At 39.5% G+C, this 20,826-nt stretch overlaps 1 protein-coding gene across 5 annotated transcripts in view; it reads left to right on the top strand.

The window, feature by feature from the left end:
* Positions 1–20,826, top strand: part of stx8 (syntaxin 8) — a 178,755-nt gene that overhangs the window by 69,352 nt on the left and 88,577 nt on the right. Inside the window, exon 7 of one of the 5 annotated variants that reach the window (XM_078570946.1) lies at positions 11,106–11,997. The exons of the other annotated variants lie outside the window; for them this stretch is intronic. Coding sequence (XP_078427072.1) covers positions 11,106–11,140 — 35 coding nt within the window. The 3' untranslated portion in view covers positions 11,141–11,997. Of the gene's footprint in view, positions 1–11,105; positions 11,998–20,826 lie in introns of those variants that run through there. 5 annotated transcript variants of the gene reach the window in all.

The following is a 20,826-nucleotide window of genomic DNA, read 5'->3' as shown; positions in this document are numbered from 1 at the left end:
TAGCCAAGTTTCCCTACTTCTCAAAGTTATCCCTTTAGAAATAAAGCTTGGTGCTTGGTTTCCTTTTTTTCATGGCTTTGCTAACCAATGGCACAACTTTTAGCGATTTGTGTATTTGTACCTTTGTCCCTCTACCTCACTTAGACTTGCACCTTTCAAGTAATGTGTCCAAAACTTCCACAGTCTCCGACTCTAAGCAAATAAGCATTTATATGAATTCAATATTTTTTTTCTAATTTCATTTTAGAAAATACCTTGGGGCCTTTATAGATGTGTATGAACATGTATTCTTGGGCAGCCTATAATGTACAATGTTGAATAAGTAACTTTGAACAAGTGATCACATTTTTTTATTTGATTAGTGATAAATGATGTGACTGGTGCATCTTGTCTGAACAAATTCAAAACACATTTGGAGATTTTCACCAAACGTGGCTAGTGACTGAGTTTTTCCCAATTGTATGCCTGTCAAAAAATGAAGCATTGGCAGGTTCAGCTGTATATCTGTTAATGTTCTGCACTGGAACATTAAATTGCCTCCTTAGTAACATTAGAAGGGTTTCATCAGAATTTATTAAACCTAACAACTTACTTTGTCTCACCAGGTCTCCATACCCTTACAGTATTTCTCAAGTTGTAACTGAGGTGCACTTAAATCCATTAGTGAGAAACTGCTAAGTTAGTACATTGCTGTGAAAGCTGGCAATTGAAAAATGGTTGGATTAGAGCAATTAGATTGGGAGTACTATCAGTAAAATTTAAGAATGTGTGTGATAGATTGGCACTAGTATTAGGAAAGACTCGAATATCATATGCAGAGACATAGCATATTATTGACTGCTCCACTCACCTTCCTCAGCCACAATTAAGAAATAGAATGTTTTTTGTATGTGGAAAGATATTTATGGGAGAAAAGCAACAGGTAGAATTTAACAATAACGGTGCTATAGGTTTTTCCTTAGCATCAGACCAGGGATAACTTCAATAGATGCTTAATCCAATAAGTGGGCAAGGGGAATTTGAAAGAATGAATGTTCTTTTGTACAACAATTGATGATGCTTCTAAGTACTGCTTATACCATGTGTGCCCATAAAATCAACATTTCATCATGTATTTTAGCATATTTAAATAATTAATTCTAAATGGTTATTCAGAGATCTTTGATATGAAGTCTTATTGCAATTTTAAATTTTGTTTTACAGTAATTTTTGATTTTGTAAAAATCATTGTCTTGTTATTACAGTACAGCTAGTTTAACTGATAATTTTAATAAGACACTGCAGACTTTGTCCTTCTAATTGTGACCTTGATCAGTAATTCCCTTTCTTTGCTCTACTGCAACTACTAAAATGAAAGGACTGAGAAAGCAGAAGTAATTGGAGCTGAGACAGGGAGAAAACCAAATATGATTCCTATTGGTGAGGGAAGCAAAGTTTCAGACATGACATCAGGCCTAAGAGGGATAAAGGAAATGCATTTCTTCAAACGCGCATGGCTTTTTCCTCTTTCCATTTTATAAATTGGCAACTTAGAAAATGAGAAGTTCCTATATTTGCAAATCTTCAAACGACTTTTCTGATCAATTTATTTGCAAAAGCTGGAATAATTTGACTCATTCGCTATTGAGATATACAAATATGCAACTCTCTTTTAGAGTGGTGGAGTAAAATCTTCCTGCTATTTGCTTGTGTCCCTGCGTCAAACTTTGTTCCCTGGCCACCAGCCTAGTCCCTTTGCAAAGCAAAATATTGTGGATGCTGGGAAACTGAAATAAAAACAGAAAATGCTGGAAATACTCAGCAGGTCAGGCAGCATCTGTGGAGAGAAACAGAGTTAACGTTTCAAGTTGATGATCTTCCACCTTATGTTATGTCTTGACTCCTTTCCCTGACTGCTGTGAGGCTGAACCAGAATCTTCACAATTTTGATGTCATATTTGACCTCAGCATGAGTTTCTGACCACGTCTGTGCCGTAACTAAGATCACCTATTTCCAACTCTGTAACATCATACAACTTTGCTTGCGCCTCAGCTTATCTGCTGCTGAAACCCTCATCTATGCCTTTGTTACATCTAGACTTAACTATTTCAGTGAACTTATGGCCAGCCTTCCAAGTTCTATCTTTGTGAACTTGAGATCATCTAAAACTCTGCTATCCTTGTCCTAACTCACACCAACTCCTGTTCATCCATCACCTGTATGCTTGCTAACCTGCAATGGCCTCTGGTGAAGCAACCACTTGATTTTAAAACATTTATCCTTGTTCTTAAATCCTTCCACAGCCTCACCCCTCCCTAAATTTGTAATCTCCTCCAACTGCACAACTCTACGATAAATCTTCACTCCTCTAATTCTAGCCTTTTGAGCATCCCGAATTTTAATTGCTCCATCATTGGCAGCTGTACCTTCAGTTGCCACAGTCCTAAGTTCTGGAATTCCCTCCCTAAGTGGCTTCCCTTCTCCTTGTCCTTTCTCCTTTCAGATGCTCTTTAAAATCAGCCTCCTTGACCAAACTTTTGGTGATCTGTGCTAGTATCTCCGTATATAACTCAGTGTCAAATTTTGCTTCACATGCTCCTGTGAAGCATCGTAGAGCATTTTCTTAGTCGAAGGCACAATGTAAATACAAGTTGTTGTTGGGCTCTGAGGCCAGTGCCATTTTAAACCAGCTGTTAAGAGCTGCACAATAAATGATGAATACTCTTATTTGCACTATGTACTTTATTGTACAGATTTAATATTTTATATTTAGTAGGAACAATATTTTTCTATGTTCATTTTTACGTGCGCATCAATGAATATTATTACTAAGGTATGAATGTTAGCAGTGGTGATAAACATAAAGTTTTCTCAACCTCATCCGAGGCCAAGTGATAGCACTCAACCTCTGAACCAGAATGCTGAGGTTTAAGTATTAGCCCAGTATTAAGCACATAATCCAGACTGATTCTTAAGCACAATACTGTGGGAATGCTGCACTGTCAGAAGTGTTGTCTTTTGGATGAGATGCTAAACCGAAGTCCCATCTGCCTCCTCAGGCGGACGTAAAAGATCCTATGGCACCATTTCAAAGAAGAGCACAAGAGTCCCCTTTGTCCTGGCCAATACCTATTCCTCAATCAACGTCACAAAAACAGACTGGCTGGTCATTATCACAGAGCTGTTTGGGAGCACTTGATGTTTGCAAATTGACTGCTGCGTTTTCTACAAAGCAATAGTGAGATGCTTCAAAGAATATTTCCTTCGTTGTAAAGCATTTTGAGATGTCCGGTGGTCATGAAAGGTACTATTTAAGTGCAAGTCTTTCTTTTATTTATGTGAAATGTCAGATTTCTCCGCTGATTTAAAAGTTATTGGGTTTTTTTTAGAAGCATAAAAAGTAAAAAAATCTGAATCCTTATTTTAGCTTCTTGCTTAATAGTGTCATACATTTGTTTTGCTATCTGAAAATTTAAATTAAAAGTGAAGGATTTTGATTGCTTTTAACTTTGTGTTTTGCTGTGTGTGAATAAAGTTAATAAGTCACCAGGACCGGATGGGATGCATCCAAGAATTCTGCGAGTAGTAAGGGTTGAAATTGTGGAGGCACTGGCCAATCCTCCTTGGATATACAGGTGGTGCCAGGGGACTAGAGAATTGCAAATGTTGCACCCTTCTTCAAAAAATGACCCAAGCATAAACGCAGAAGTCACAGACCAGTCAGTTAATCTCAGTGGTGGAAAATCTTTTAGAAATGATAATCTGGGATGGAATTAACAGTCAGTTGGACAAATGTGGATTCATTAAGGAAAGTCAGCATGGATTTGTTAAAGGGAAAATAACTAATTTGATTGGAATTTTGTGGAGGTAACAGAGGTTGATGGTAATTAGTTGATGTAGTTGGTGTTCATGGAGTTGATTGATAAGGTGCCAGATAATAAGTTTTCCAGCAAAGTTGAAGCTCGTAGAATGTTTTTTAAATTCGTTTACAAGATGTGGGCGTCGCTGGCTAGGTTAACATTTATTCCCCATCCCTGATTGCCCTTGAGAAGGTGTTGGTGAGCCGCCACCTTGAACAGCTGCAGTCCATGTTTTGCAGGTACATCCACAGTGCGGTTAGGGATGGAGTTCCATGATTTTGAACCAGCAACTGTGAAGGAGTGGCAATATAGGTCCAAATCAGAATGATGTGTGGCGTGGAGGGGAACTTGCAGGTGTTGGTGTTGCCATGCAGCTGCTGCTCTTTTCCTTCCAGGTGGTAGAAGTTGCGGGTTTGGAAGGGGCTGTCAAAGGAGCCTTAGTGAGTTGTTGCAGTGTAACTTGTAGGTGGTACACACTGCTGCGCTGGTGATGGAGGGAATGAATATTTAAGTTGGTGGATGGGGCACCGATCAAGTGTGCTGCTTTGACTTGGATGGTATCGAGCTTCTTGAGTATTGTTGGAGCTGCACTTGTCCAGGCAAGTGGAGAGTAATCCATCACACTGCTGACTCGTAGATGGTGGACGGGCTTTGGTGAGTCAGGAGGTGAGTTACTCTCCACAGAATTCTTAGCCTCTGACCTGCTGTTGTAGCCGCAGTATTTATGGCTAGCCCAGTTCAGGTTCTGGTCAATGGTAACCCCAGGATGTTAATAGTGGGATATTCAGCAATGGTAATGCCATTGCATGTCAGGGAGAGATGTTTAGATTCTCTCTTGTTGCAGATGGTCATTGCCTAGCACTTGTGTGGCGCAAATGTTACTTGCCACTTATCAGCCTAAGCCTGAACATTGTCCAGTTCTTGCTGCATATGGACATGGACTGCTTCAGTATCTGAGGAGTCGTGAATGGTGATGAACATTGTGCAATCGTCAGCGAACATCCCCACTTCTGACTTTATGTTGGAGCGAAGGTCACTGATGAAGCAGCTGAAGAATAAAAGGGACAGTGGCAGCATGGATATGAAGTTGGCTGAGTGACAGGAAAAAGAGAGTTTTCTGACTAGAGCAAGATATACATTAGGGTTTCCCAAGGATCCAGACTCAGACAAAAGCAAAATACTGTGGATGCTGGAAATCTGAAATAAAACAGAAAATGCTGGAAGTATTAGCAGATCAGACAGCATCTGTGGTGGGAAAAACAGAGTTCATGTTTCAGGTCAACGACTACTAGGATTACTGCTGTTCCCGATGTACATTAATGAGCTAGACTCTGATGCACAGGACACAATTTTAAAACTTGCGGATGACGCAAACGTGGAAGTATTGTGAACTATGCAAAGGATAGTGATAGGTTTCAAGAGGAAATTTAATGCAGAGAAATGTGGAGTGATACATTTTGGTAGGAAGAATGAGGAAAGGCAGTATAAAAAAGGATACAATTCTAAAGGGTATGCTGTAACAGAGAAACCAAATTGTTGAAGGTTGCAGGGCAGATTAACAAAATAGTTAAAAAGGCATATGGGATCTTGGGCTTTATAAACGGAGGCAGAGAGTACAAATGGAAGGACATTCTGATGAACTTTTTTAATCCTCAGTTCAGCATCAGCAAGAGTATTGTGTCTAATCCTTGGCACTACACTTTAGGAAGGATACAAAGGCATTAGAGCAGTGCAGAGAAAACTTACAAGAATTGCTTCAGGTATGAAGGACTTCAGTTTGGTGGATAGAATGGCGAAGCTGGCGCTTTTCTCCTTAGGGGATGGGAAGGTGGGAGGAGATTTGATAGAAGTGATCAAAATCATAAGAGGTCTAGACAGAATACATTGGGAGGAACTGTTCCCATTGGCAGAAGGGTTGAGACCTAAAGGACATCGATTATAAGGTAAATGGCAAGAGAACCAAAGATGACATGAAGAACTTTTTTACATAGCGAGTGGTTTGGATTGTGAATACATTACCAGAGAGTGTGATGGAGGCAGATTCAATCATGGCTTTCAAGAGGAAACTGGATAAGCAACTGACAAAAGAAAAATTGCTGGGATAAGATGGATAGAATAGCTGCCTTCTGCACTGTCATTGTTCTGTTATTCTTTGATTCAATTTGATGGATTGCCTACTAGCTTGCAACATAACTGTTGCTGCATGCCAAACATGCCCTTGATTTTTTGACACCAGACTTAAACTGCTGTTGGGAAAGGGGAAATTCTCACCACAGAGGTTGCTAGATTTTTGTGGGCAGCTTTCTTTGCCGCAGATTGCAAAATCCTGGCTGATTATCTGGTTATTATCACAGTGCTATATGTGGGACCTCGTGAGCATATTGGTTGCTGATGGTACAAAAGTGACTTCACTTCAAAATTACTTCATTGGTTGTAAAGTGTTTTGTGACTTCCAGATGGCAATATATAAATGCAAGTTCTTTTTACCTACGAATACAAAAGCATAGCGGTTATGTTTCTGGACTAGTAATTCAGACTAATGATCCTGCAACATGACTTCAAATCAGCAACTGGGGAATTTAAATTTAGTTAATTAAATAAATCTATAATAAAAGCTAGTATCAGTAATGGTGACCATTAAAGTACCGGGTTATCATCAAAACCCATCTGGTTCACTATTGTCCTTTAGGGAAGGAAATTTACTGTCCTTACCTGGTCTGGCCTATATATTATTCTGGTGGCACAGCAGTGTGGTTGACTGAAATGGCCAAGCAAGGCACTCAATTGTCTCAAAGGCAATTAGGGACACACACATCCTATTAATGAATAACAAGTTCTTTAAATAGCTTTGTAACTGAAAACATGTGAGTTTCCAGGTGTACCCTGATGACACACTTGTGACTTTTTGGATTCTGAAGCCATCCATGACCATATGCACCAAGACCCTGACAACGTTCAGGCTAGGGTTGTTAAGTGGCAAGTAACATGTGTGCCACACACGTGCCAGGCAATAACCTTCTCCAATAAGAGAGAACCTAACCATCACTCTCTGACAATCAATGGCATTACCACCACTGAATTCCCCACCGTCGACAACATCCTCAGGGTTACCATTGACCAGAAACTGAACTGGACCAGCTACATAAATACAGTGGCTACAAGAGCTGGCCAGAGACTGGGAATTCTGTGGTGAATAATTCACCTTCTGTCTCCCCAAAAGCTGTCCACCATCTACAAGGCACAAGTCAGGAGTGTGATGGGATGCTCTCCGGTTGCCTGGATGAGTACAGCTCCAACAACACTCAGGAAGCTCGACACCATCCAGGACAAAGCAGCCTGCTTGATTAGCATCCCATTCCCCTACAAGATGCACTGCAGCAGCTCACCAATGCTTCTTCGACAGCACCTTCCAAACCTGTGACCTATACCACCTAGAAGGATGAGGGCAGCAGACACATTGGAACACCACCAGCTGCAAGCCCCCTTCAAGCCACATGCCATCCTGACTTGGAACTATGTTGCAGTTCCTTCACTGTTCCTAGGTCAAAACCCTGGAACTCCCTTCCTAACAGTACTGTGAATGTACCTACGTCACATGGACTGCAGTGGTTCAAGAGATGGTTCTCCACCACCTTCTCAAGGGCAATTCGGGATGGGCAATAAATGCTGGTCTAGTCAGCAACGCCCACATCCCGTGAAAGAGATAAAAAAACACAGCTCTACCTAATTATTACCTCTTTCGACCCCTTCACTATCCCTAAATTGTCAGACTGCTTGTCCGACATCCAATACTAGATGATCTGAAATTTCCTCCAATGACATATTTTGCAACTTCAGTAGCATATCTGGATCTGAAATGAGCTTCCAATCACACAACCCCACCATCACTTTTGTAACATTGGCCAACTCCACCCTTGTCTCAGCTTGTCTATTGCTTAAAACCTCATCCTTGTAGATGTTACATCCAGATTTGACTATTCCAATGGACTTTTGGTCGTATTGCCACTTTTCATTGTCAATAAACTTAAGGTCATCCAAACTCTGCTGTTCATATCCTAACTTGCACCTGTCCCGACTATGCATCACTCCTGTGTTCTTTGAACTACTTTGGCTCCTGGCTGAGCAATGCCTCGATTTTAAAATTCTCATCCTTGTTTTCAAGTCCCTCCCTTGCCTCGCCCCTCGTTATCTCTATAACCTCGTCGAGCCCTACAACCCTCTGAGATACCTACATTCCTCAAATTCTGGCATCATGTGCATACCCCCCCCCCCCCCCCCCCCCCAAACCTCCACCATGGAGAGCTTTGCCTTCAGCTACCTAAGCTCTGGAATTCGACCCCTAAATCTCTCTGCCTCTCTTTTCTCCTTCATGATGTTCCTTAAAACTTACCTTTTTGTCTAAGTATTTGGTCATTTGTCCTAATATCTCCTTATGTAGCTCAGTATCAAATTTTGTTTGATAACGCTCCTGTGAAGCACATTGGAGCTTTTTACTAAGTATATGAATAAAAAGAATTAAGTCTTTAAGCTTAAAGGATATATGAGAAGCCACTTTACTCAAACAGGTAATTATCCAAAATATTTACTTCTCTCGATATGTGTTTCCCTAGCTTTTTTGCCCTAATGTGATTTAAAATGCACATATAACCAAAGTTGCTATGTGATTTTGATGGTGGTGCAATATTATAGGGAAGTTGAACAAAAATAAAAATACCTGGAAAAACTCAGCAGGTCTGACAGCATCTGCGGAGAGGATTACAGTTAACATTTCGAGTCCGTATGACTCTTCAACAGAACTAAGGAAAAACAGAAGAGAGGTGAAATATAAGCTGGTTTAAGGGGGGGTGGAACAGGTAGAGCTGTTCCACCCCCCCCCCCCAAAACCAGTTTATATTTCACCTCTCTTCTATTTTTCTTTAGTTCTGTTGAAGAGTCATACGGACTCGAAACGTTAACTGCAGATGCTGTCAGACCTGCTGAGTTTTTCCAGGTATTTTTATTTTTATTTTTGTTTTGGATTTCCAGCATCCGCAGTTTTTTGCTTTTATTTTATTATAGGGAAGTTAGTTTGGTTGAACTACTATTGTGAAGGTTATAAGAATACAATTTTGAGACAATGCTAAACCAACTCCTATGTGTTTTGGTGAAAGCGAAATTTAGATCTAGCATCACAGAATTTAATACCTTTGTTTTGCATAAATTATATGCTCATTGTGAGGACTATAAAGGTATCCGTGACCATAAAAGTTGGTTTGAAATGCCTATGGAAATGGTTGTAGTAGCGTGTAAAGATTGTTTGGAGACTATTTAAAAAGAAATATGCATTTTTTTCTAGCTAATTTTGTGCAGTTAAGGATATTTTTAAATATAGATAGATCATCTGCAGTACATCCATTGCAGCTGTTGCTAACAATAGCTTGTCAAGAGTTTTTTGTGACCTGTTGAAAACTCCTGATTGATGGTCAAGAGCTCCAGCTGAGATTCCTGTTAGGACAAGAAGCCGGGGCAGATTTAGCAGATTATGGAATCTGTCAGGTCTCTATTCACTGTCTATAGAGACATTGTACAGAGAATAATGGCTATTTCTCCATGAATTACAAGGCTGTAATCGAGGCTCAGATCATGTCATGTAACGTAATTATAAAGTTTCTGCAGTTTATGTTTGTGTTCTCAAATGTAAAGTTAGTGTGTTTTGCTAAATTTCATAAGGTATCATTATTGTTTTAAAACATACCTAAGTCTGTGAATTTGTTTTTTCCCCCTCAATATTCTTTTCCCCTGAAGGTGCTGGCTTTTTTTGTGCATGATTTAATAGGTGTTGGTAGTTTTTGGCAACCTCATCTCAGTGGCCACGTGTGAGTCAATGGAGTATCAGGAGGCTATTCAACTGTTAAAGGCGTCACTGAAAAGCCCAATTTCTCTTAATTAATGTTCATAAATAGATACTTTCCATCACAGTCTTCTGGCTAGAAACCAGGCTGATTTTTTTTTCTCGTTTGTCAGCCATGGGATTTTGAGGCCAATTGCAGCTACTCTAGCTGAGACCAGCTGGCTCAACACAGTTTGGGAACTGGATCTGGCATCTTCGCTCTTGCATGGCCTAGTCTCACACTGAACACTTAGCTACCAAGTCTTTGGAAAAGTTGTGAATTTGTTTTACTTGTATTGTTCCTGCAGTTACAGTTTTGTATTTGCATTTGAAAATTTAACTCATGCCTTGTGATGAAAATGGTCATACTTTTATGATGTAGGACATGTCACTTCACCAGGTTAATATTTATTGTGATAAAAGCAAAAAACTGCGGATGCTGGAAATCCAAAACAACTGTTAAAGAGTCATGTGGATCGAAACGTTAACTGTGCTCCTCTCTACAGATGCTGCCAGACCTGCTGAGTTCTTCCAAATATTTATTGAGTTCTTTGAACATTTATTTGGAAATAAATGTATTCTGTACAGCTCATGTTAAGACTCGGCAATAATTCCTAGTTGTAAAAATGAACCCCAAATGATGACGGTTTGTTCAAATGTTAAATATAATTTACCTTTGATTTCAGAAAAATACATTAAATTTATTTCAACATTGCACAGAGCAGTATTTGGATGTGTTTGAATATGATTTGAGTTACACTGCTGATTGTACTGTGCTTACAAGGAGAAAGATCTGCATGTACCTGGTTTCACATATATCTAAAGCTCCTCAGTTATCTTTTCATGTTCAGAGGGCAAAAGCATTAACATCAGTTTTATCATGATACTAAAATTATTTTGAAAGTTATTTTTTTGGTGATTTTACTTTATAACACAGTACAGATTTCAAACATTTATCTCTTAAAGTGTTCAGGGGATCCCATAAACCACATGCCTTTTCACCAGTTGCACTGCATGCAATGAGCCTGAGCAGTAATAAGTATGGACTCTTACTGCATTTCGGCACACAAGGGTCATGGACCTGAAAGTTATTCTGCTACTTCTGCGCTCATGCGTAGCACTTTATGGCAGTTAATGATTATGGTTAATGGTTATGTTTCCTATTGAATGCATGTTTGCATTATTTAAGTCCCATTAATCATTCTGAAATTAAGTTTCATTTGAAGCCTCACATTCAGTGTGGATACTAAGAATGGAGGTGAGGAACGGATAGAAATCAAGTTTTAAACCTGTTCATAAAAAACAAATGTTTAAAATGGTTAACTTTTCAAAGTAGTAATCATTTAAATTAACAGTTACTATATCATCATTCATATTTTCTTTATTTCTTCTAAAGTAGTCAGAACATACAAGACAATTGATCATTTGTAGAACACTTCTCATAATGAACGTTTCAGAGTGTCTTACGAGAGAGGCAAGTAAAACGCCGAGCAGGAAATAAGAGTTTGGTGGTGGGTAGGAGGCAACGAAAGACATGGTTGAACAAATGGATTTTTAGGCAGCCTTTCAGAACTGGGAAAGGTAACAAGGCAAAGTGGTTTGGAAGAGTCAGGATGTAATACCTTCGACAGCACCTTTTAAAACCGCCACCTCAACCTAGAAGGCCAAGGGCAGCAGAAGCATGGGAACACCACCCCCTGCAAGTTCCCCTCCAAGCCACACCACATCTTGACTCGGAACTATATCTCTGTTCCTTCATTGTTTCTGGGTCAAAGTCCTGGAACTCCCTCCCCAACAGCACAGTGAGTGTACCGACAACATATGGACTGCAGCAATTCAAGAAAGTGACTTGCCAACCTTCCTCAAAAGAAGTTAGGGATGGGCAATACAGGTAAATGCTGGCCTTGCCAGATACTTGCTCATCCCATGAATGAATTAAAAAAACAAGATGTTTGGAAAACTGTTTATTTCACGTGATGAGTAGTTAGTTGGAAGGTCTGAATAAGCTGTGTGAATTGGGAGGATATAGAAATGTAATACTCTGCATATTGATTATGGAGGCCAGAGGGCAAGATTTATTAATTATGCTCTGAACAAAGCCTGAAATCGTCCTGTTCTTGTGCTTGAATATTCATAAACAAAAAAAAAAGAGTCACATTGACAGAGATTGGCGAAGACAGCAACCGATGGTGTCCCATCATTGCAGTGTTGGAGGATGTTGAGTAAAGTGCTGGAAGAAAATGTAACCAAAGCAAACAAATGGATTAAACTGTACATGGGGGTGTTTGATGCCACTGTGGCCTCACATTCTGCAGGTTCTGCTTTAACCAGAAACAGGACATCTTGCCTGCACATGCCAGTAATGACATTTTCATTTCAATAATTACATTTTTTGCAAGTTCTTAATTACTTGAAATTTCTTATCAATCAAAGTTTAATTTGTGATATCCATTTACAAATATAGTTGTGTGATGCCACATTGTGTATGATACTGGTTGATGGATAGAAATAAAGAACCAGATAATGTTAGTTCCTTTGCTTTTACTGAACAATTTACAGCATCCGTACCTTGTGAAATATAGAGAAAGCAAATGTCTTGCTGCCTAGAAATATTCAGTGGCTAACAGTTTTAGATATTGTTTGTTACAACAGGTGTGGTTTGGTATTTTTATGTTGATTTTTGAAGGTCTTTTGTAAAAACAGATGAATATAGTGCAGTGGTAAGTGATTTCTTTAGAATCATGAAAGGGTATGAATGGTGTATATTTTTGTTAACAAGTTACATACAGAGCGTGCTTTGCACTGGCATTTTATCAAGTTTCCAGATTTGCTGAATGTTATTTTGGAAAAGGTTTCTCTTTTAACATTTCACACTTAAATGAGCTCTCATTTCCATTATGATTTGTAGAATACACTGCTCATTTTCTTACCTCCTCTATCACTGTGCTATGGCTCCAATTCAGCATTTTACCAGTAGGTGCCACAGTGGTTCAATGCAGTGTAGAAGTTTAACTTCAAATGCTTGGAATTTTAAAGGCAATACATAAGAATATAATAATTGTTGAAAATCTTCTAGCCTCTTCAGTTCAGAGGTACTAGGATAAGTAGATATATTAGTTAACAGCAATAACATATTTACTGCTAGAATATGTTGAATTCAATCCCATCTCATGTTTTTGTTAGTGATATTATACTGTACTTCAAACAGTATTGTTAGAAGTGTGGTCTGGAACTTAAAGGAATAGTATGTTTTGGGCACAAGCTTGAGAGAATTTTTTAATGTTGCAACTCCACAGCTGGATACCTGGCAAATGAAGGTTTAGCTTGTGTGTATACCGAACTGATTTCCCATAATTGAAGATGGAAGTTGCTTTCATTTCTCTAACAGGGCTGGCAGTTTCCATTTGGACAGATGTTGCATATCTATTTTGTGTACACAAGATTCAGAAACAGATGATTGGAGGTTGATGATTATATCTATCTAAATTGGATGAAAGAACCAACTGGTTGCTTAACTGACATTTTGACATATTGAAAAGAAAAATTGTAGAAGCATTTCGACACTAGAATGCAATGCCAAATCCAGCAAGTAACCGCAACCGAATAACAATAAATGACAAACAATAAGCATAAACAAATACAATACTACGGGTCAGTTTTATATCCAAGTTGATTCAGCAATTTGGAATAAGGTTAAGGCCGACATACTGTAAATTTGGATGAGGTGCTGTGCAGTTTTATTTTCTCAAAGCAACGCTGAAATCTTTGTTTTCTTGTATTCATGGTTGCAACTCAGTGTTTTCTTTGGCTAGTGGTTGCTAGGGAATGCATGTTTAGTTCAGATTTTCTGTACAACATGGGTGATATTATTTCAGATCTAAATATCTTATTCTTGATTTTGTATTTCAGACCCTATTTGTAGTTACTATAAATATTAATCTAACTGTCCAAGGTCAAGAACTTGAAAATATAAGGATTTAGATGTGGATAAATTGGTAGCAACTCCTGCAGACATGGACTGACGCATCTCTAGGAAATGTGCAACTATACACCCGAACTGCATGAATTATCTCTGATTCATGTAGTCACCCACTAATTCAAATTGAATAACCCTTGCCTGGCATCGTAAAATTAGAAGGATTCTTTGTCCTGTTGTTAGTTAAGGGATTTTGAATAGTTTGTCTAGATTGTATAAAGTGTCCTTCATATCAGATAATCCTGACTCTGCAAATAGGGTTCTCAGCAGGCCTGTCATCCATGTTGTTGTCTTTGGAGAACTGTATTGCAATGGTGAATGAAAATGCAACAGTCTAAACAAATTCTTATTGCCCCAAATTAATTTATCTGACTTAGTTAAAATGCAGTGTGCAAAACGTGCTTGAAGCAATCCTGTTGGCTACAGAGGATGAATAAAGCTATTTTGCTGCATGTCAGCTATTGATGGAGGATGCTCTTCATATTATTGAAGTGACCAGTTGCACAGCAGGAACTCATTAGTAGCTATTCATCATACATGACACTGGAGGTAATCCTTCTTGTTAATGTTTCAATAGAGTTATGTGGTTTTACAGCGGCTGTGGTTAATGGGAGACTCGGAACTGAAGAGTTATTAGCACCAAGAAACACGTTCTATTTTTAAAAGGAGTCTGCTAAAGCGTTAAATGTTAAACTTTGTACTATAATGTGCCTCTTTGTGAACTGTTCATTGTTGTGTAATTGAACGTTGGCTGTGGCTGTTTTTAAGTACTTGCTGTAAAAGGTGACGAACAAAAAGTTTTCAATGTATTAAATATGCAACAGTATCAATGCATGCAAACCTAGCTCAATATATTAGCAGTTTTGCGTACGTTGCTTAAGTGCTTCCTGGGTAGATTAATCCTTTGAAGGCACCAGCAGCATATGCAGCTTCTATGGAGAAGCAGCACCAGTGGTGGACCTGCCTGCATGTACATCTGGCTGCCCATCTGTAATAAAATGATAGAACGAACCCTCTGGAAAATGGCTTCACAGATCTTTCCAAAATTTTATAGACCTTTCTATGGGCTGATATCTTTCCGTTTCATCCCACTTATCTCCCCTGAGTGTACCAACTCTTGCTGTGGGATAGCCTCACAGACACTGGCAGCCCTCTGGTATCTCACCCAACTGTCTATTCCTCATATATCAGTTCTGACAGATCCTTTAATATTCGGTTCATTGCATTTTCTTGGGCTTTGACTGAAAAGTAGAATACATAGTAGAAAACTGATCAATGCTGATGTGTATAATTCATGTGTTAGTCAATAAAATGGAAATGTGCTTAGAAAGGTTCTCTTATCTTTCAGCATTTCTAGCATTACAAACATTCTTGCAGATTTTTTTGGCTCCAGGTAATGTACTAGAGATGATTTTGATCCCCAGTGAATCACTGTGCTCAGCCTTTTTTGACGATGATGTCCCTCCTCCTCCTCTGGCTGCCAAAAAATAATAGAACTGCAGTTTCTAAATCCCAAATAGGGAACCTCATGTGGAGTCAGTAAACACTGAATCAGAGAATAATGGTTCTTAGAAGTTTTTCAAAGGTTTTTTCCCATTGGTGCAATTGATGCATATCAGAACAAGGCACAAATAGATAGAGAGATGGCTAGATAGAGACTCAAAAAAATCACCAAAAAAAGTCACGAATAGCTTCAACATTGTTTGGGAAGTAAAATTTTGCATGTGCTTATGAGGGTTGCATATATGCCAGACTCTTTAAAACATAATTGTGTAATAAACTCGCCTTCTGTCAGCTGATGATTTGGCTGTTTTAAAAAGTTGCATTTATACAACCTAAGGCTGTGTATCAATGAACTACTTTTGAATTGTAATCACTGGCAATCAGAGCACAATTTGCCCTGAGGGCATTGTGACCTGTGCAAAGATTTGGCTTAGGAACTGAATCTGTTCGGGGTTTCTGACTGTGCATTCACATGAGTTTTGCGGCCCGAACATTTCCCCTGACTTCGCCAAGGATGGGGGAACGATCCACGTACAAATTATAAGTTGTGCAGAAACAGAGCACACTGGTCTGAAAGGTCAGCCCATCTGGACTGACCAATGCTGTCAGTGACAGCCAGTTCCAGGGAATGGATTAGCTTGGGACCTTAGTATAATGACTCATTGGAAAACCCAATTTCTGACAATGCAGCACTGCTTTCATACTGCATTAAAGTGTTAACTTAGAACAAGTGCCCAGATCTGATAGAGACTTGAATCCACAATCTTCTCACTCAGAGGCAACTATACTATCACTCAGCCGAATCTAATACCCTAAAATGTACCTTTCCTGCTGGTAGCATTTTACCGAATTTTACCTGCAGGCAAGGTGGGACGAGGATAAAATTAGGTGCGATGCCATGGGTGCCTATCTTGGTGACTACCCACTAGCCCCCGAACCCAACACAATTTTACACATGATGGGGGAAGCATCAGGTGGCCCAGATGGGGATGGTAGTCTCTCCCTGAGCAACTTAACAGCCCTCTGGGCATTAAAAGGCTGCGGAGCAAGCCCACTGGAACAGGGTGCGGGTTTGCCATAGGCTTTTTACCTGTGGGGGACTGGAACCACAGAGAACCATAAAATCCCACCCATGATGCACTACGAAGAGAAAAAACTTTTTTTAATATAAAAGCAATGCTCTAATGGCTAATTATGGCATTTGCGTGTAGTCTAATTGATTTTTTACAGTCAGGGCTAGAGGCCACAAATCTACAGTTGTAATAGTTTTTCTAAATACTGCCCCCACTCCAATGATTGTGTGGAGGTATGGGAATATTATCCACTTGAAAATTTGAATTTTTAGATTAGCAGTGACACATTCTGATTCACGTTATACTTCATATTTGCACTTCATAATTATTTCCTTTTTTGTAAAGATTTGAAATGTAAGTGACATTTGGGTTTTCAAAAGGCCAACTAGATACTGCCTCCTCCTCTCAAAAAGTGCAGCTTCTATCTTCTCCCTTTTTTGTTGTCTCCTCACTCCCAAACTAATTGCTGCTCCCAGTTTTACTTCTGCCCTCCATTCTTAAAGACTTGCACTCTTCTCTCTTTTTAAGCAAGATTGTATCTACTGATGTTCCTACTGTGATTGACACTGTGCGTTGCTAATCTGACAAAGATTCTTCCCTGTATTGTACAGAAATCATAGTAAAGCATGAAGTAGAAGTCTTCTTATGGTCCTTAAATGTGTTGCCCACTCCCAAATCCATTTCCATCTTTCCCGGAACTCTATCTTTGAATTCCGCCAATCAGGTTTCCGGTCCTGCCACAGTACCAAAACAGCTCTCATCAAAGCCACAAATGAAATCCTATGCCTGTGACAAAGATAAATTTTCCCTCCTCATCCTTCTCAACCTGTCTGGAGCTTTTGAAATGGTCGTCCATACCATCCTCCTCCAATGCCTCTCCACTGCTGTCCAGCTGGTGAGACTGCTCTCACCTGGTTCCATTCTTACCTATCTAACCATAGCCAGAGAATCACTTGCAATAGCTTCTCTTCCTGCTTCCTCATTGTTACCGCTGGCCCTCTCCTATTTTTCGTCTACATGCTGCCCCTTGGTGACATCATCTGAAGGCAAAGCTTTAGTTTTCACATGGACGTTGATGACACCCAGCTCTAAATCACCACCACCTCTCTCAGCTGCTCTACTGTTGCTAAATTATCAGACTGCTTAACAAATACCCAGTACTGGAGCAGAAATTTCCTCTAATTAAATATTAAGAGGACTGAAGCCATTGTTTTTGGTCCCCACTCCAAATTTTGTTCCCTATTTCCTGAAACTATCCCGCTCCCTGCCAACAGCCTGAGTTTAAGGTAGTCTGTTCACAACCTTGCTGTCACATTTGATCCCAAGATAAGCTTTCAATCTCATATTGTTCCATCACTAAGACCACTTACTTCCACTTCCATGATATTGCCTGACTCTGCCCCTGTTTCAGCTCATCTGCTGCTGAAACTGTCTGTCGTGCCAGCTTTACCTCTAGACTCAACTATTTCGAAGCGTTCCTGGCATTCTCCTGCATTCTCACCACCTCTCCCCTCTCTCTCCCCCCACCCCCCATAAACTTGAGGTTAGCCACAACTTTGCTGTATGAACTTGCAACAAGTCCTGTTCTGCTATGACCCCTGAGCTCCTTTGGCTCCCGGGCAAGCAACATCTTGACTTGAAAATTCTCACCCTTGCTTTCAAAGCCCTCCATGGCCTTGCCCCGCCCCATCTCTGTAATCTCCTCCAGCCCCACAGCCCTCTGAGATACCATTCATTCCTCTAACTCTGGCCTCTTGTGCATTTTAATTGCTCTACCATTGGTGGCAGTCAGTTGCCTAGGCCCAAGTGCTGGAATGCCCTTCCTACATCTCTCTGTCTCTGTACTGCGTTTTCCTCCTTTAAGATACTCCTTAAAAATTATCCCCTTGACCAATCTGATCTAATATCTCCTTATGTGGTTAGATGTCATACTTTGTTTTATAATGCTCCCCTGAAGCATCTTGGAATGTTTCATTACCTTAGAGGTGCTATATAAATATAAGTTATTGTTGTCTTTTAGCGCAGCAGCAATGCTTCGTGGAGGGCTGTACGTGCTGATTTTGGCCTATGAGTGCGAACATGCAGACAGTGGCTCCAGAATGCTGATTGTCTGTTTCAAGTACAGACAGCTGGAATATATGTTCAAGTTTCCTTAACAGGAATTGAGTGGGAGAATGTATTTGAATGATGAGTGGAGCTGCACTCAGTGTAGTCATGTGATTGGGAACATATGGTATATAGATGGGAAGTTAGTCTCCATGTCTGCAGCAGGCAACTGGCTAGCAAATACTGTAGAACATTTTGAGGGTACACATTAAAGACTAAAGCATATTTTGCAAAAATTACAATAAGGGAGAAAAATATGTTTGCGATGCAAGAGGAAAGGGGAACTGATAGACTGGATCTGTCAAATGAGAAATTAAGTTTGAAAAGTTGATGCTGAGAAAAAGTGATGCATTGATGTGAAACTTAGTGCTCTGATGTGTGAGGGAGGCTAGCTTTCAAAAAAGAAAAATGGCACCCCTATCTTTATGTGGATTTTTATGCAACAGAAGTCACAGAACATAAGGGAAATCGGTGGTGGGGGAGGGTGGTGGTGTTGGAGGCGGGTGGTGTTGGTGGGGGGTGGGGGGGTGGGTGGGGGTTAGTTGGAGGTGTGGCCTTGATTTTATCCTGGTGAGTTTAGCCTTCAATGTTTTAAAATCAGAACATCAAAGGATATGTGAAACAGTGCACACCATACATCACTCATGGGAATACAATTAGGCCACTCCACACTAGCAATATTTAATGAATGACATATAATATTTCTTTAGAGTTTGGGAAAATAAGGGCAATTCCATAATTTGCATACTTTATGGTGAATTTTCTTCTTTGAATACGTGTTCATACTTGTGATACCTTGCATGCCGAGTTCCTGATCTCAGTTGTATGGCTATTAAGAAATTCTGTAACTTCCTTGCAGGAAAGGAGGGAAAATTGGAAGAAAAAAGGAAGGACTTTATATAGAATCTTTAACCTCAGGATGTAACCAAAGCACGTTGCATCCAATGAAGTACTTTCGGAGTGTAGTCACTGTTGTAATGTAGGAAACGTAGCAACCAATTTGCACACAGCAAGCTCCTGCAAACAACAGTGTGATAACAACAGATAATCTGTTTTTGTGTTGTTGATTGAGGGAGAAATATTGGCCAGGACATTGGCAATAACTTTCCTATTCTTTGAAATGATGCCATAGGATCTTTTACACCTACCCGAGAGAGCAGATGGAGATTTGGTTTTGCTTCTCATTCAAAAGATGGCACATCTGACAATGCAGCTTTCCTTCAGTACTGAACTAGAGTGTCAGCCTGGATTAGAAAGGGAGTAATTGGGCTGCCTTCTCACACTTTTGGTGGGTGGTGTAAATTAACATTGACAGAGGCCTGGAAACTAGTTTCTTGTTTGCTGGAGAAGGTGCATGACCAGGATAAGGCTTAAGGAAAGAAAGGAGTATTTATCAGAAAGATAACTCTTTGAAACTGCCACATTTGCAAATATTCCTGCCACCCTTGTCCAGACATTGTATTTAAATTCTGGTTTACAAAAATCTTTTGTATTATGTTGTATAGCATCTTTTTGTTATTATTGTTATTATGCTCTGATACTTTTTCTATGAAAATTGAGTGGGTGGGAGCACAAAGGTGGTCTTGCGAAATGTGGAACATGTGGAGAATTCACATTGAAGCAATTATCTTCTAAATTGGGGCAGCTACAATATGAGGTTAGTCCATTAGTGCAATGTTGGAAGCATTGCCAATGTAATTTTAAATTTATATATAAAAAAAAGCATGTGTCTCATCCATATTGCTGATAACATCACAGAACTGGCATGGTATATTCAAATCTACACAATTACTTTTTATTTATTTTGAATATCAGTATAAGGTGTGGGGAGAAGATAATGGACAGTTTAACCCACGACACTAGCTATTCATACCCATCTATCTCTATTTGATTTTAAATGTTTATAGTGTTGCCAAGTTCTGCTTTACATTCTAAGTGAAATAAATCTTTTGCGCAGCATGTTTAGTGTTCAGTTGGCAACAACATAAATATGAATAGTGTAACTTGCCTGCTGAATATGATGGTGCATCTTCTACTCCAAGGGAACTGTTACACACATTTTCTTTGAATCCAATTTCATCTGCTATAGTGTCTCATTGTCCTGTGTTCTGTGCTTCATTTTCTCAACCATTTTTTCTTTTATCTCTATCTTTTTGTTTTTATTTGAGTGTTTTAATCTGTGAGGGAAATCTAGTTTTTGCCAGCAATGCCCTAGACCAACTACCTAGCTGGTTACAGATTTAGCTAGGCTCAGCCCCCTTGTGCACCTGACAATTTTTGCTCTGTAGCAGAGCATTAACAGGGGCCTGGGAATAGGGTGCCTGCCCTGCCATTTAATGAATGTTGCATAGCCTAGTGAAAAGAAATACAATTTTAATGTTATTGATAAAGATGACTTACATTTTAATGCTCTGCTTTTGTTTACTGATTTTTTAATAGGTAAATTAGTTTGTAACTGA

Source organism: Cetorhinus maximus, chromosome 24, assembly GCF_964194155.1.
Source record: "Cetorhinus maximus chromosome 24, sCetMax3.hap1.1, whole genome shotgun sequence".
Classification (NCBI taxonomy): Eukaryota; Metazoa; Chordata; class Chondrichthyes; order Lamniformes; family Cetorhinidae; genus Cetorhinus; species Cetorhinus maximus.
This window is presented reverse-complemented; position numbering and strand designations above follow the sequence as displayed.